At 43.0% G+C, this 17688-nt stretch overlaps 1 protein-coding gene across 2 annotated transcripts in view; it reads left to right on the forward strand.

The window, feature by feature from the left end:
• LOC147011941 (cytochrome P450 3A24-like) overlaps nt 1-17688 on the forward strand; it is a 111258-nt gene that overhangs the window by 59101 nt on the left and 34469 nt on the right. For both annotated transcript variants that reach the window (XM_085857720.1, XM_085857721.1), the window contains one exon: nt 6564-6712. In XM_085857720.1, coding sequence (XP_085713846.1) covers nt 6564-6712 — 149 coding nt within the window. The remainder of the gene's footprint in view (nt 1-6563; nt 6713-17688) is intronic.

Consider the following 17688-nt stretch of genomic DNA (forward strand, 5'->3'; position numbering starts at 1 on the left):
TGCTTGTTATAATGTAATAAAATGAGTGCTTCCCGCTGATGGACCCATGGTAGCTCGTACATGTTGCTGCGTTTGAGCCTGGGGAGTAACTGCTGAAATCTATCTGTCCAGGTTCATCCCGACATCTTTGTTCTTTGTTCCTTTCACATTTCTTTCTAATTTTTATTTTATTATCAGTTTTTATCCTATAATTCTCTTTATTCATTCTAATTCTTTCTTTTTCTTCTCTTTCATCTCTTACGCTCTTTCATTATCTATCTCTCTAAGGAGAAGTGTCTACTTTCCATCACAACAGCCATATCATCCGCACACACGGAATACCTTTCATGTTTACCAGCTCCATCACCATGATAAACATGAGTGTGCTGAGAGAGCTTCTTGCCTCAAACCAATATTTACACTGAACTCTGCCAATATCCTTGAACCAACTAAAACTCTTCCCTTCATTTCTTTGTACATTCCTTCTACCAACCCAACTTCTGCTTCCGGCACTCCCATCCATCTCAGTGTCGCCATCAACATCTCTCTCGGGACAGTGTCATTAGCCTTCTCCAGGTCCACAAATTCCAATGCCATTTCACCTTGCACCTTCAACCTCCTTCTCTACCATTTTTCTCACTGTGGAAGAACTAGTTCATTGAAGGAATCAGGATGGAACAGAAAACGTGCATGCATGGGGTGGACAAGATTGATACAGAAGGAAACTCCAAGGAGGGAAAATTGTAAGGAGAAGGGATTTAGGCAGAGTTGACGAGGGTAGAAAAGATCATGGTTTTGGATTGGGGATGATCTGAGGTGGTGGTGAACAGCTGTCTTGAAGACCATGAGGGAAGTATTAGATAGAAGAGGATGTGGACGTTCATTCCAAACATTTGGAAAAAAAAGAGCAACAAATGAGTGGAGGTGAGCAGTGATCCTGTATTTAGGTGGTTTCACCAGGAAGGGTGATGATGGTGGACTGTGTGAGCCTTGCAGAAACCTGGGGAGGACAAAGCACGGAAAGAGCAGATGGTGCAATACCAGAGAGGAGGTGGTAGAAGACAGAGAAACCACCGACCTTTCTGTAATGATGAAGTGATAGACCTATAGATGTAGCTTTATCATTGGAGATTCTTATGATAATGAAGGCCTTGGTTTCCATGGCATCAAGCTGAGCAATATGTGGGGCAGGGGAGCCAGCCCAGAGGGGAGAGCAGAACTCCTTCAAGCTGCGGAAGAGGGCTTTGAAGGTGGAAAGGAGTTCAGGAGTGTCAAGGAAGAACTTTGTATAATGGAGGATGCCCAGTCGGCGGCTGGCTTTGGAGGCCAAATTGACTGAACTTCCTCAAGTGGATTGTTAAGAAAGTTTTCTCTTTTCTGAGATAGATAGTGAGAGTGTGAGATTTCTCTGGATTGAAATATATATTCCAAGTGTTTGACCATCTTTGGCCATTTTAAGGCCCAGAACACTGCGGAGTATTCCAGTCTTGACAGGGACAGGAGATGAAAGAATTCTGTTGAGTGCCACACATTGGCTATGAGAGTAGTGGAAGTTAGTAAGCCATGTGTGGAGTTGGCCTTGGATGCCAGAGGCAGACATTCTTGAAAGTAAGGTAGGATGCCAAACTGTATCGAAAGCATGAGATTTGGCCCTGATCTCATGTCTGACATTGAGGGCCTCCATCCATTGTTGGATGAGTACAAATTGCATGCCCAAGGTGGAGTGACCTGCTATGAAACCAAAATGATGATCTGAGATGAGGTTGTTGGAGAAAAGGAAGGATTTCATATAGACTGCGACTTCGCTGATGATTGGAAGTAAGCTGATGGGTCGGTAGTTGAGAGTATCAGTTTGTGCACATTTTTATGTCGTGCAGTGATGTTGGTGGATTTCCAAGCAGATGGAAAATGACCAGGCACATATTGAAGGGTGAAAAGGGCAGAGCGAGAATGTGAAAGAGCAGCAAAGCAGGTTTTTAGGACACGTGAGCTGATGCTGTTCAGTCCAGTTGCAGAGTTAGAGTCGAGGGATGAAATTACTTTCTCCACCTTCTCAGGTGCAAAAGACGCATAATTCAGGGGGAAGATCGTGAGAACAACAATAGGAAGATAAGGGTGTCAAAATGAATGCAGAAAAGTTTAACCATCCAAGATTTGCAGATGACATTGTTGTTATAGAAGCAAGCTTGGAGAGAATTGAAACCAAGCTCAGGGAAGTCGCTGAAGCGAGCATGAAGTGTGGTCTGAGGTGGATATGTCAAAAACCAAAGTAGTAATGAACCCCCTTGTACCTCATGGAGAAATAATAATACATGCAAACCAAACAGAAGATGTAGAAGATTACAAATACTTAGGGCAAAGCTTTAGCCTCAAGGAAAAGAATAAAGAGAAGAATCAAACTGATGGAGAGAATATGGAAAACTCAGTGAATATCATGAGAGTAGTTTACCAGTATGTCGTCCATTCCAGTTGCAGAGTTGACAAAACCTTCTCCACCTTCTCATGTGAAAAAGACACATAATCCAGGAGCAGTTGGGTACAGTAGGGAAGGATGGATCCTGAGAGTGAGGAGTTGGGAACACAAGATTTGGAAACAAACACAGAATTGAGACATTCGAGCTTCTCATGAGCGGAGACAGGTGTGGTGCCATTTTAAGTGATGGAAGGGATAGAAGGGGAGCATACACCAGAGACAGACTTAACAAGGTGCCACTAGGTTTTAGAGGAGGAAGAAAAGTTTGAAAGTTCATTGTTGAGGTTGAACAGATGATGTTTTCTCGATCTCCTGAGAGTAGACACACACTTCTTGCGGACTTTTTGAATGCACTGAGATTGCCTTTGGTCGGATTTGCCTTCCAGGAAGAGAAGGCAAGTTGTTTCAGGGAAACTGCCTCACCACAGGATTCAGTGTACTATGGGCGGAAAGAAGGATAGGATAACTGAAGACGAGATGGGATAGGGTAGAGAGCAGGTTTCTGTGGAAGAATTCCCAGGCTGCGTTAACATCAAGGGCAGTCGATATGAGAGACCAGTCCTGAAGAAAGATGGCTGCTTGCAGTCCCAGCCAATCTGCTTGAGCAACATGACAGACTTGCCAGCACTGAGGCAGCTCACTGAGAATAGACATAACAATGCTTATTGGAGCAGAGGAAGAGCAGGAGACATTTGCGATAAATTTAAGTTAAACTTATTTTTGAAGTTCATTATGAAATGTCATTTTTAGGTCCCAATGTGAAATGGAGGCAGGTTTTGCTTTAATTAAATAACCACCTTGCACTGTAACCTTTGTTCATCGGTTTTCAGTATAGGCTTCTGTTATGAACAATGCCGACATGGTGTGTTTAACTTTGTGATATCCCTCAATCGCTATCACAGAGCATCGGTGCTGCCCAAACAGATTCCTGAGCAAGGGAATTATGTTGCATGGTTTGCCATTGCCTTCCCAGCAGTAGTTCGGGCAGGAGTTTATAATTTGTTCAGGATTTCTCCCAGGGTATGATAGCCTGCCCCACTCTCCGCGAAGGACACTTTGGGGATATTTACAGTAACATCCACCAACTAATCTCAGTAGACAGGATGCCCAATTTAATGTCCTTCAGAGGGACGGCACACAAATTGATGATTCACCCAGTCTATGAAACACTGGGATGACAGTTTATATCTGGGCCGAGATTCAAACCCAGGCAGGACAGCTTCGAGGTGAGTGTGCATACCTCAAAGTCATCCCTGTCAGCCCAGGTCGTCTCTTAGTGCACTGTTAAACAAACCTCAATTCCATGTTGTATTTATCCATTTAAAGTGTATCTCATTCGGTATCATCTTTGTCTTCTGGTTGAATGTTGAGTTTTTCCTGTGTGCGGAGCTTTTCAAAGAAACGGCACGAAAAGGCTGCCGGAAATGTGAGGCAGCCAAACACACGGACACCACACTTCGCATTAAATGATTATAATAGATGAAAAAGATGTAGGAATGGCAATGCCAAAAAACTAAACAAATAAGTTAGGAATGGTCTGCAGAACAATTTTTTTCCACTATATCAAAGTCTGAAGAGGAACATAAATCTCATTACCCATTATACATATCAAAAAAATCATAGCACCTGCCTGAATTTTAAAACAACCGTGACTGTTGAAACACCTGCGATGACATTACCAAGCACAACTTGAAGGTGTCAAGAGAGGTGTACTTTGAGAACATAACAATTCAGATGGACTCTAAACTGTGGAAAAAATTACAACAAATGTACACTCTGCAAGAAAGTTATATGCTCGTATCTTAGGGCTATCTCGATATAAAATAAATTGTAGTTTGATTACAATCGATTAGTATTTGCTTTAGTTGTGCACTGCATTTATCACAGTGTTACTAATTAGGTGTTCAGTGATGAGACTTTTGCAATCTTGTGAAAGGCAGCGTTTGTTGAGCTTTCACAGTACACAGATTGGCAACAAGCCAATTACAAACAACATGATGTGTATCTGTGTGACACCAACCAATCAATTAAAAGCAACAATGCACCCAACCTGACAAGCGCCGATCGGGACACCTCTCCGCGGTGGTTGTACCTCCCCCCACAACGCAAGTCGAGGACCAAATCTTCCCCATTCTTCCCTTCTGCCCAGATTTGTCAGGGAAGAGTGGTTATAGTGTATTGTATACATCATGTACTGTATATCCAAATTCATTATTTTCACAAATCTAGTGTCTTCTCATGGAAACACAGGGCTGTTGGACATGTCTGCTTGCCATGGCAAAGGACCTCTTGTAGGTCACAATTTCTGGCTTGAAAGCCTCTAGATTAGCCCAGTAAAGAGTGCGCAGTCATTGTGTAAAGCAGGCACTTTGGTTTGATCCATAGTTGACACAGGAACAATCCAGCACTGTTTGGAATCACAATAAAGTCAGTGTGTTGTGTCATTGATTGGGGGTAATTGCACTTTGCAAGTACCTCTCATCCACATATACATCATATTGACATTGTCTGATTTGCTGACCTTGTCTCAGACTTGACCACACAGCCTGCCAGAACAAACTTGGTGTCAAGTACTGGTATTCCACACCATTATTCATGAAGGAATTTCCCACTTCTTTGATGACAAATACTAGAGAGCAGAGATCTTTTTGAAAAGGTCTTCTGTACATTTGGTACATGTGCATGGTGGCAAATATCATGAGCTATTGAAATCGGGAATGTTGCTTTCAAACTCCTTCACTGCTGTTGTGATTTCTGGATCGACTAGAATGTTGAGTATTTTTGGTTGTGAAAGATGGAAAAGTTGTTTTTTGTAACCATCAAGATGACCAAAGCAGCCAGCTTGAAAACCATGATTGCTGCATAAATATGGAGTGTGAATAGCACAATTAAATTTCTTGCTCCCAAAATTGTTGGTCTCGCTAGCAAAATCAGCATTCAAAGTGATGCACAACCAGAGAGATCATGAAAATACAGCCTTTGCCGACAACAGTCATAATGAGATTCAATATGGTGGCTATTGTAGGAATTTGTGCCACTATCGTATTCCTTGCTCATGAAAATATGGTGTTAGATATGGAAATCAACCTTTTACAAAGCTTAGAAATCAAGATGTGAGTACTCTTGTGTTGGGTCATGGTAGCTACAGTATATAATATATATACATGTATATAAATAAATTCAAAATGGTGACCATCTGAGGTGAAGATCCATGATGGGTCTTGCCTTGTACGAATCTCCATGGAAAACGGCACCGGTGCAAAATTTGGTGCTTTCATCTCAAAATATGCAATTTATTTATTTATCTTCTGGAACATAGGGACTAAAAGTGATAGCCTTTCCATATCCAGAATATACATTTATAAGGTGCAAAAAGCAAATAAACCGGAGGGTGGTGGAAACAAAAATCTTGTGAAGCAAATGTAAATATTTGAGGTCAATTGTTGATTTTCAGAGGCATGCGCGCGCGCGCACACACACACACACACACACACACACACACACACACACACACACACACACACACACACACACACACACACACACACACACACACTAAATAGCCATGCAAAAAGGGGGGGGATTGCCCATTATCTGATTTTTGGGTACCCCAGCACGTATGCAAAATTTGGTTGAGGTTGGCCCAACCGGTTTTTATTTTTTCCTCTCCCCGATGATTTCAGACATGCAAACACACCTGCAAAGTATTGCCATGTAGGGTTGGGAATTTATTTTTGTGCCCATGACTTGAACCTGGGTACCCCCAGCACAGATGCAAAATATATTGGAGATTGGTCCAACCTTTTTTTTTTTCTCTCTCTCTCTCTCTCTGATTTTTCTGACATGCACAAACATAAATACTGTCGATTTATTTGTGGATAAGGGTGCCTTAAAACCTTGCCCAGATTCTGAAGTACCCACAATGAAAATTTGGGGCCTCTAGGTGCTACGGTTCAGCCTTGAAAAAAACAAGAACGCATAAACAAACACAAACACTTGAAATATATAACATTTCCTGTGTTTCATAAAAAGGAATTAAACATCGTAATGAGTGATTTTATGTATTTATTTGGTGTTTATTTTTTTTTGATTTGATTTTGTTTTATTCCAGAGCTTTTGGATCATACAGTATGGATGTAATCGCCAGCACAGCGTTTAGCACTCAAGTGGATTCACTGAACAATGAAAATGATCCATTTATTGAAAACATTAATAAAATAATGAAGTTTTCACTCTTCAGTCCAATCATCCTTCTTATTTGTAAGTATTACTCATGATTTGGGATTTATTGCAGCATAATCTATATTATCAAGCAGAGTGTCTGTCTGTCTGTCTGACCCTGAACTACTCCCTCAGTTTTGGGGCTCGCCCCACCAAACCTTCTGTGGAACGTTTTGGGGTCCCAGCCACTGTCCTAAAGGCCCGGTCACACCTTGACGTTTTAGCCAGCGATGGCAACGTATTAAAATGTATGTAAAACGCTGGCTTACGTTGAACTTTTGATGTTTTTTTTTAAAGATTCGGACGTATTCATAGCGACTTGGTCTTATGTATAACGCATTGGTAACGGACACAGAACGTTTCGTTGTGTTATAGATAACATATCAACGAATGCTGAACCTGTTGTCGGCCTACACAACCGATGCCCAACGATAGTCTAACTTAGGTATAGCGCGTTGCACGCATCGCCGACGATGTCGTGACGTAGCCTATTAAAAGGCTGACGCACAACGATTCGAATCATAACTGCCGTAGAAATGGAAGTGTCAACATCGCGGTCACACCTTGGCGATCTTGCCAGCGTATGCCGACCTAAGAAAAATGTGTCTAAAACGTTGGGGCACGTCAAATACGGAATGAGTAAGTTTGGTATACGTGAGTAGAACGCTAAAGTACGCTATCATACGTAGTAGTAAGTAGAGTACGTCAAGAAATTTTAAACATGTTCAAAATTTTTGGACGTACTCGGCGTATGACACACGTTCCGCATGCGATGAGGATAAGTTTTACACACGATATGTGGACGCTTACACACGTCCACAAAGGCTACTTATAAGCTACTCATAAGTCGAAACACGTCGCGGTAATGTCTTTTTTACGCGAAACTTATTTCTAACTTATGTTTGACGTGCGTTGAACCAATTCTTTACGTAGTCCCAACACACATCGACGTATGTAGACGTATTCCAATGACGTCTTCCGGTCGACAAAAAAAATAAATGAATGTGTTTCTAGCTTACAACTGCCATATAAAGACGTGTTCCCAGCGGTTTTGGGAATTGGTATGTAAAAATGCTGCTCATAAAAGGGGAACCCAACAGTGTTTTCGAGTCCTTTTTGAGTCGATGTCCATGTCAGCAGTAACAGTATCAGTATCAGTATCAGTATTAGTATGAGTATTAGTATTAGTAGTAGTTTGTTCATGTTGGCAGTAGTAGGTGAGTGTGAGGGGGAGGGTGTGGGTTATGATGGATCGTCCTTGCGTTTAACGATTTAACGATTTAAATGATAAACTCAACGATTTAAATGGCTGCATCTCCACTATTGAAAGTAGACGCTTGCGCTCAACAATTGGATTTTTTTTTACACTCAACGACTTTTAAACGGTACCACTCAGCTAGTTTCATTGTTTACAATGAACGATTTAAATTGCTGTCACTCGCCTTTGTTTTTTGACGCTGGCGCTCGGAAATTTTAATCGTTTCTATTGAACGTGCTAAATCGCTCAAACCCCACTATTGAAAGTAGACGCTGCCGATGGACAATTGGAATCATAGCCAAGCTAGACATCGAAGTGTGAACATCCTCGTCATGCCGAAGAAAAGTTTGAAGAATGCTGCAAATAAGTGTCCTGGCCGTGGCCGTGGACGCTGACGCAAGGACGATCCATTATACCGACGTCTTTCAGCCTACGAGTAACTTAAAAGTAACGTCTGTCGATGTGTGGCAACGATCGCGTAACGTGCCAACAACACGTTAATCATAGGTTAGAAATAAGTTTCGGGTACGCTAAACATTACCTCGGCGTGTCTCAACTTATGATTAACTTACAAGTAGCATGTGTTGACGTCTGTCAACGATCGCAGATCGTGCATACAACTTGTGGCCAGCGTAGCGGAACGTGTGAGTCATATGCCGGCATAAGTCGTGAAATTTCAAGCATGAAAAAATTTGAGGACAACCAAAAAGTACAACGTTTAAAGCCAATCTACAACGACGTATGGCAGTGTTTTTCAGCGTGCTCTCAATGTTATCAAAACTTACCCATAACGTATTCAACGTGTGCCAGCGTTTTAGAAAAAAAATTCAAAAATCGGCATACGTTGGCTAAAACGTCAAGGTGTGACCGGGCCTTTAGATAGATAGGAGTTTTCATAAATACCTCAATGCAATTATGATTTTGACTTTCGATCCGTACGAAGCTGTTCCCAATTTGGATAAAATATCAGAATGGCGTTTACGTTTGTTTACCTCACAGGTGTTTGTAACATTGTCTTTTGTTATATTAATGGTGGAGTATTAATTTGTGACTGAAATGAAAATATAGAGATTGAGTTTAAAGCAGAATCAGGAAATTATATGATCAGGTTTCCACCGCTAACATTCGCGATTCGCCATATTGTGACTATAAATATTACCACTTTACTTATGTACATCAGCTGCAGTAAGTTTTTTTTTTTTTGCCCAAGTCCTTCATGATCAGGCTGTCCAGCCCCCTCCCGTGCATAGCACGGGAACCTTGCTTGTAAAGTATCTATGTGCTTAAAATAATTTTGTCATGATGCCTATTCATGTTCTTTGGTCACAAAATAGAATTTGGATGTGTAGCTTTTCCAATGTTGTGTGTTGGTAATGGAGATGTTAAAGTGTATGTAAATAAATAATTTGGTGTTATTTAGGTGGTGAAGATTTAAAAGTGTATGTAAATAAATAATCCAAAGTTGTGTGTTGGCAGTGTAGATGGTAAAGTGCACATAAATAAATACTAGTACATTATTCAAAGCGGCTTGTAGAGAGCGGTGATGGCAAAGAGTATATAAATAAATAATTTGAGGTGGTATGTAAGTAGCAGTGCTCAAATGTATATAAATAAATATTTCATGTTGGTATGTCAGTTGCATTGATGACATATTGTTGCGGCTGCAAAGCCAGCACTCTCCCGAGGTAATGGCATCCAACATATAGCAGTCCCGAGGCAATTATTTAATTAGTATTTGTTTCGTTAGCCATTCCATATGTCTCGTGGGTACATGAGACAAGATGCATTGCATTGGGATTTTAGTTAAGTCTTCAATTCCCAATTCTTTAATTTAGTTTACTTCCTTTTATTTCACACAAACCCACACATGCATGCACATCAGGCCAGTAACACTATCTGTGGAGCATCAAGAACACGCAGCGATTGCCTCACTTGCATACGCGCACCATTTCCTGTTCAAACGGCGTGCCATAAACCAACTGACGCCTCATGTCAGACTCTCACCATGCTCACCACAATGCTACAACCCTCACCATAATTCTCAGTGCCTTCTAAAAATCCCCACAACCTACACCCGTCCTCTTCACCACAACCACCACAACTGCAACCAACCACTTCAACCCCTCACCACAACCGCTTCAACCACTCCCAACACTTCAATGCCTTCACCACAAGCACCACAGTGCTTCCTGTCCCTCACAACATCCACTACAAACTCCCTGGACACTCACCACACTCTCTGAGGATGCCGGGGGAATGAAGGACATAATGAGCCTGGGTATTTTGGCATGTAACTTGAAGCGCAAATATGCGCTGAGGCTCGTTCAATGACTTCCGGGTAGTCCTCGCACTCCACAAAATAACAATGCTCAAACGGAGTTCAGCGCAGGTTCATGGCCAGAGAGCACTCCCGAAGACCCTTGGCCAATGTTAATTATGGAGCTGTGTCGCGTGGCCTGGCTGAAAAGCAACTGAGGCCATTTTCAGCTCCAGAGTCTAGCAGGACATGGCTATGGCTTGGGGTGACGTCCACGCACCAGTGGGGATGTGTGGAAATTCCTACAAGGTCGTTTGATCCACTTTCAGGCCCTCCACTCCAAGCTCGATAAAAATAGAGCAAAAGAGTCTTCCTCCTTCATCCAGAGTCATTGCCGAGCATCATCCGAGCTGAGAGGGCAGTGCAACTGAGTGAAGAAAGCAGGGTGGAGCGATAGTTGCCGGGCTCGTTGCCAGGTCATCCCCGGGCCAAGATGCTCGGCTTTGACGGCGTTCCACAGTCATCCTCATTAACGAAACATTTGCAGACTTTCTCACACATGTCCTGTTAAGCTATCTCTCACGCATCTTTTCTCCATCGCTGTCTCGTCCACTGAAAGACCATTACCGATTCGCACCTTTCAAACCTTCCTCTTGCATCACGCTGCACTACATTTTGCCCCTCGCATTCGCGTACTGTAAACACCCCCAGTTTTCTTCCCACTTCCCCCTTCCTAAGCGATTGGGTTGCGTAGTTCCGTCGACGAAGCTAAGTGCCAGAATAAAGGGAGGATTTGCTTTGCTTTTGTTTCGTTTTCCCCTTTTCTGTATTTAAGTCTGTGTGGAGAGGCACCTCGACAACAACCTACACAACCAATGTTACCTCTGGGTATGGCTGCAGAGAATGCTCTCCCTCAAAGCTGTCATTCTGGGCCAAGGATTCCTCCAACATTGTTTCAGAACCCACCTGAACCAGCTCGTCTTGATCCGCCATGGTCCGTACCAATAATTAAATAAAATTTGTATCCTGCTCTTAATTTCAGGGGTGCACCAAGCACACCCAGGTTCGAATCCCGTTCCAGACACCAAATTTTTTTAGGCTTCATCCCACTCCTGACACCAAACTATTGCAGGGCAGGGGTCGGGTGAGAAGATCACCGGGGAGGGGTGGGGGTAAGCTATCTCGGGTTCCCACCACACTCCCCAGAATTGCAGGCCGTCACACATGGATAATTCCGTGACGCGGTGGGTCATGAACTGGTTAACCGGCCGTGAACGCCAATAACTCAACCACGTAACCTAGGGTCCTCCGTCTATGGGTTAACCGGGTTACCTAATTAATCACGTGATCTAATTACCGGGGGACACGCCCTCGGTACACCTTGTCTGAACCTGATCACCTTAACCGAACAGATGCAGCCGAGCGACACTGCCAAGGACGAACTGGCTGAAAGGAACGGATTGTTGGGAAGAAAGTCCCGGCTTGGCTAGGATATGGACCATGCTGGATCAATGAAAGAAAAGACAAAAACCAGCTGGGAACATTTCTACTAATAATTTATTAACAGGCAGGCAAGGAAAGATATGTGACACAATTAATAGTTTTTATTGTTGTGTGTAAGAAGGATAGGAAGAAAAGTGCTCTGTGTCTGCTTTTATAAGTTGATTGCATTATTGTCGCACCACAGAGTTATCCCGGTGTAATTATTCTACACTCTTAACTTAAACGAGGACAGGCACCATGACATACACACACATACATACACACACACACACGCATACAAAAAAACCTGATGAAGAAGAGTTAATGAGAAGAAAGAGGAGAGGAGATGAGGCTAACGGTCTCTCAATACCTTGCAGGATTGATCGACCGCGCCACCAATACGTTTTGGGGGGATGCTCTGCTGGGCGATACTTCCCTGATAGTTGGCGCGTCGTCTCCCGCTTCGTGGCACTTCGTGCAGTTAAGCAGCGATGCTGCTCAGCTGCTCGAAGATTTCCCAGAATGCTTTGCTCAATGAGCGTGGAAACCATGAACTCCAAGATTCTCCTCCAAGGGAGCCCAGCGATGTTGCATGTGGTTTTCAGAACCGCAACAATATATATGCTTATATGCATATATGTATATGCATATATCAGATGCACCTCCTGACTGTGATCTCTCTCTCTCGAGTGCAGCCTGTGGCTGCTGGTTGCATCATTGGTTGGGACGGGGCTATGCCACTGATGCAGTTTCCCCCTTACCAGTACACTGGTACTCATTTTGCCGACTTTGGAAGGATAACAGGCTGAGTCAACCTCCTGGTGTATTTTAATTCAGCAGCCAACGGGGCTTGAACTGAGGACCCTAGGATAGCCAAGCCGCCACCCTAACCACGAAGCCAACACCAGGCTTATCCTGACTGTGATGGTGAGTTATGTTATAACATTATTTCAGGCATCAGGCACAATAGACCGCAGTCTCAATGAACCAATATATGTTATAACGGATGCGGGAGGGGCAGGGCGCAATGGCGGAGGGACGGAGGCATGGGGAAACACAGCACGGGGGGGTTTGTACTCGAACCCCACAACAAATACACCGACTCAACCACTTAAAGTGAATACATTTTATGAAAATGAACAAATATTTACAAAGGACAATAATCAGAATATAGCAATATGTGAGGTAAATTAAAGTCTACGTCGAGGCACCTCCACACACAGACTTAAATACAGCAAAGGGGAAAACGAAACAAAAGCAAAGCAAATCCTCCCTTTATTCTGGCACTTGGCTTCATCCAGAGATGGTCTTTATGGAATGTGGAATTGAGGTGCTTCGATTTGCACGTGTAGACGCGCACAAAATGGTGCCGAGCCGCTTTCTCGCAGTGGGAATATTCGTCAGGCAATTCGTAAGCGGTATTCAACCCCAAGGCATACCAACCATCGTACAGCTTCTTTGTCGATGACGCCTGCCAATATGCTCTTTTCAGGATGGCACCGTCCCTTTCGGTGACATGCATGAGGCTCGGAGTCCGTCACATATGACCAGCCAAGAGTCGAAGGCCAGCATCTCGCTTCACCATGCGAGCCAAAATCACCTCAGCACAAATACGAGAATCGTACTGTCTTCTTCATGCGTCGAAGGAAAGCCATTTTGCCGAGAGGAAAGCAAAGCGAGATCCTCTGTCCTAGCCACATTCCTACTACAACTACATTTGCCTTCCTCACACAGACCTCATGCATTCCTGCTTATCTCTAAACTCTGAACATCCCACCAAACTCCCTTTTCCTCCTCCAGGACGTGGCTTGCTCGCACGAAACCCGGGAAGGCGGGGCCTCTACCTGCTCGGCACGTTTATCTCGCTTGTAAATGCAAAATCATAGGAATAGCTTACAAGAGGGAAATTACATATTGGGGAAACTTATTGAACTTATTCTTCATCTCGGTCTAATTAACACCACCCCCCCCCCCCTACGTGTGGTGACATGTAACACTTAAGCTCACAGTTTGCCTAGTTGATTACATTGAGAAGTCTCCTACACGTCCACGGACCAAACAACTCTATTCAATCCTAACTTTCCGATTAAATTCCTCCATTTACCCCCAAAACCGTTACAATATCAAACCAATTATGACTGCATTCGTCATTTAAACCCATTGGACATAGTCCTTCACAATGTCCAAGTCAGGAAGTCCTACACTATGTCAGTAGGTGCATCTGATGTTTAACCGACGAATGTGGTCATTATTGGTCCTACGCTATGTCCAATGGAGATCGGAGGAGTTCTTGTCACACTCCACATGTTTTTGATTTACCCGCCGATCACATCACATGCCTTCTGGTTGAATGGTTTGCATTAGCAGGAACAATCATCTATGTGGCAGACGGACGGTTGTTCTTTGCGGATTTTGCGGTTTTACCGTGTCAGACATGATCCGTGGCGATGCTCACCATAATAGCCAGGAGGTGCGTCTGATGTTTAAATGATGAATGTGGTCATTATTGGTTAGAAATTTGTCAGTATGCCATCCTGATGAGGGCAAATAAGCCCGAAATCTGGATTGGTGGTTCCGCTTCATGTTTAACTGATGTTGACTATGTATTCTTTGTCTGTTTAACAGAGTCGCTGGGCCGAGGCCTCTGGATTGAAAGTGACACTTTGGTGTAGGACTATATCCAATGGATATCAGTGGAGTGCTCGTCACACTCCACCTGTTTTTAATATATACATCCATCCCCCGTTTATTGCGGGGGTTATGTTCCAACCCCCACCCCCCCCCCCTCGCAAGAAGTGAAAATCTGCGATAAATGGATGCCTCCCAAAAAAAATCGACTTGTCTGGTCTGGTCGGCTTGGCAATGATCGGGTTCGAGGTGCCGTAGATCGACTCGTCTGGTCGGCTTGGCAATGATCGGGTTCGAGGTGCCGGAGATCGACTCGTCTAGTCTGGTTGGCTTGGCAATGATCGGGTTCGAGGTGCCGGAGATAGACTTGTCTGGTCTGGTCGGTTTGGCTGTGCTCATCCAACCGTGGCAAACCTTTTTCCTTCCCGAAGCATATATCGAGCACTTTAACCTTCTCCTGGAGCGTCAGGACCTTCCTCTGGCGCTTCGGTTCCTTGCCAGAAGCCTTAGAAGGTGCAGGGCGTTTGGGCGGCATCGTAGGGCTTGGAGATAAAACGTAGAAAATATTCGAAGTTCACAAGCGAAGCTTTGTCTCGTGCGTTGTGCGACTGGTCGAGCACCACGCGTTATAATTTATTGCTTAAATAATTTATATTTTATATATTATTACCGCGATATACCGGGGGAATCCGCAGAAAAAATTAGTTAGGTTCCAAGGGAAAACCCGCGATGAACCGGGGGCGCGATAGGTGAACCGCGATATAGCGGGGGGTTACTATATATATATATATATATATATATATATATATATATATATATATATATATATATATATATATATATATATATATATATATATATATATATATATATATATATATATATATACACACACACACATGCATACATATGCTAATAAATGGCTGTGTGTGTGTCAGTGTGTCTCCTTCGTAACTCCAAAACCATAAAACCTAGCAGCCTCAAACTTTGCAGGCATATTAAGCAAACTCCAAGGAACGGCAAGAGTGAAAATTGGGTGTTTGGGTTCATTAAAACACCCTTTTTGGAGATAATTAATGGCTTCATTTAATTATATCCTTCATCAGGCGATCCTCGGCCACCTCACTATTTGGGGTCTCAAGGTGTTTCCTGGGTAACCTTGCTGGGGTATGAAGCCACCATGTTTTTTGGACTGCTCAACCATGCTTTTATTTGGAACAGGCCGCAACAATTTCTTGACTATAAATAGATGTAAGTGCAAGATTTGAAAATATCAGCAGTTCCGACTGAAAAAAGTGTTGATGTGTTCATTTCGGGCATTGCACGGGCGTTTATGGGTGCGTAGTTGCATCAACGGCATTTAGTAATCGCTTGTCAAGCCAGGCATTCCATTGGAGTGCTTGAGTGCTTAAGCCACTTGCCGAGCTGTACAGTACAGTTCGTGTCCTGATCAGGATGTGCAGTCAACAGTTACTACAAGGTAGAGGTACGTATACAGCACACACGGACGTGGTACATATATGGGTACAAATAATTTATACATATATGGGACAGACAAATAATTAAAAGGCATATATGGGTAGATTTGGATCTGTACGGACTCTCCGCGAGTATGGACATGACATGCCTGTGACAGGTGCCGTGGTGGCAAAGTTTCATCCCGTATCTTATGGAGGTTCTTTCAGGTTTTCATTTGTCTTCGCGCCTGTTTCAAAAGCATTTGGTTATTCGATTTGCTTTCCAAAGGTTATGTGGTTTCTTTTTGGGAGTTTCAAAGCAAAATGTATTTGATAATGCCCAGTGCCAGATTTAGGCATGAGCTAAACAAGCTACAGCTTCGGGCCTCACAATACGCAGGGGCCTCAAAAAATGTGAGAAGACGTGTAAAAATGTGTGAATGAGGCCTAAATAACTGCTACCTTAGTACGGGAAACCATGATGAGGAAAAATTGCCATAAAGCCTTCCCAACGCAACGCGGTGGTACTTCCCAGAGTTTCCAAAAGTAACCTGGGGGTTGCATGTGATATCATTTTTCTGATTTTGTAAACAAGTTAATTATTACTTATATTAATAAAAGTGATCTGGATTCCTTATTTTGTATATATCTATTAATGTATGTTAAAATTATTTTTTCAATTACATTTAAGTATTGTTTCCATGGTATACTATATTATAATCTATGATAGAGATCAAGCCAACCAAATGATAAATATGTAATCAGTAAATGCATTCATTTGAAAATAATTTGTATTTTTCACTTTAAATGCCTTGCTATCAAATAATTAAAAGGCATATATTTGTTTTCAATTTTTGTGAGACCTTCTGGTGTAATTATTTTACAAGGGGCCTCCAAGCTTTTTCAGCTTAGGGCCTCACCAAGTCTAAATCCGGCACCGATAATGCCAGATTTCTAAGCTGTTTGCCTCATTTCCATATTTTCTAAATTACCGAGCCAATTTTTTTCCACCCGTCACATGCAGCTGTTTATAAAGAATAATGTTTGTGAACATCTCCCTGAAACGTCTATATAAATATGACATTGTTTTTCGGTGAAAGCTACTCAAGATTTCTGAGTTGTATACAGTATGTACTGTAGTCAGTAATCAAACTGACTCCAACCTGCAGATTCCCGAAAAATTGCCGATATCGGCTGTGTGTGTGTGTGTGTGTGTGTGTGTGTGTGTGTGTGTGTGTGTGTGTGTGTGTGTGTGTGTGTGTGTGTGTGTGTGTGTGTGTGTGTGTGTGTCCACGTGTGGTGGGTGGGTGTAGGGAGGTGAAACAGATACCGATCAGGTGAGTGTGTGTGTGATCTCCATCTGTGGTGGGTGGGTGTCGGGAGGTGAAACAGATACCGATCAGGTGTGTGTGTGTGTGTGTGTGTGTGTGTGTGTGTGTGTGTGTGTGTGTGTGTGTGTGTGTGTGTGTGTGTGTGTGTGTGTGTGTGTGCGCACGCGCGCATGTGATCTCGACATGTGATGGGTGGGAGTCGGGAGGTGAAACAGATACCAACTAGAGGGGGAGCACTCGGTAGAGTGGAAAACCTCCGCCGCCAATACTGCTCGGTCACTCAAATGAACCTGATATCCTATTCATTCAATTTGACATCAACAGTGCTCACAGAGTTATAGTTTGCAACTTTCCCTTTTATTTTTAACTTTTACATACTCAATTCATTCGTCATAACTAGATTCCTTGAGACAGAAATTGATTTTACGTGGGTATATCCACCTGAAGTTCCAAAATCAGCCGCAATTATAATTTTGGCATGTTTTTTGTTGGAAATCACTTGTAACATGTAGAAATGCAAAAAAAAAAAATCAAATATTTTTTTCAAAATGGCCGCCATAGCGGACTTTGACCAAGTCCAAAATCTAATGGCATGATCCTTG

Source organism: Eptatretus burgeri, chromosome 15, assembly GCF_056783735.1.
Source record: "Eptatretus burgeri isolate ZD-2024b chromosome 15, Ebu_testis_v1, whole genome shotgun sequence".
NCBI lineage: Eukaryota > Metazoa > Chordata > Myxini > Myxiniformes > Myxinidae > Eptatretus > Eptatretus burgeri.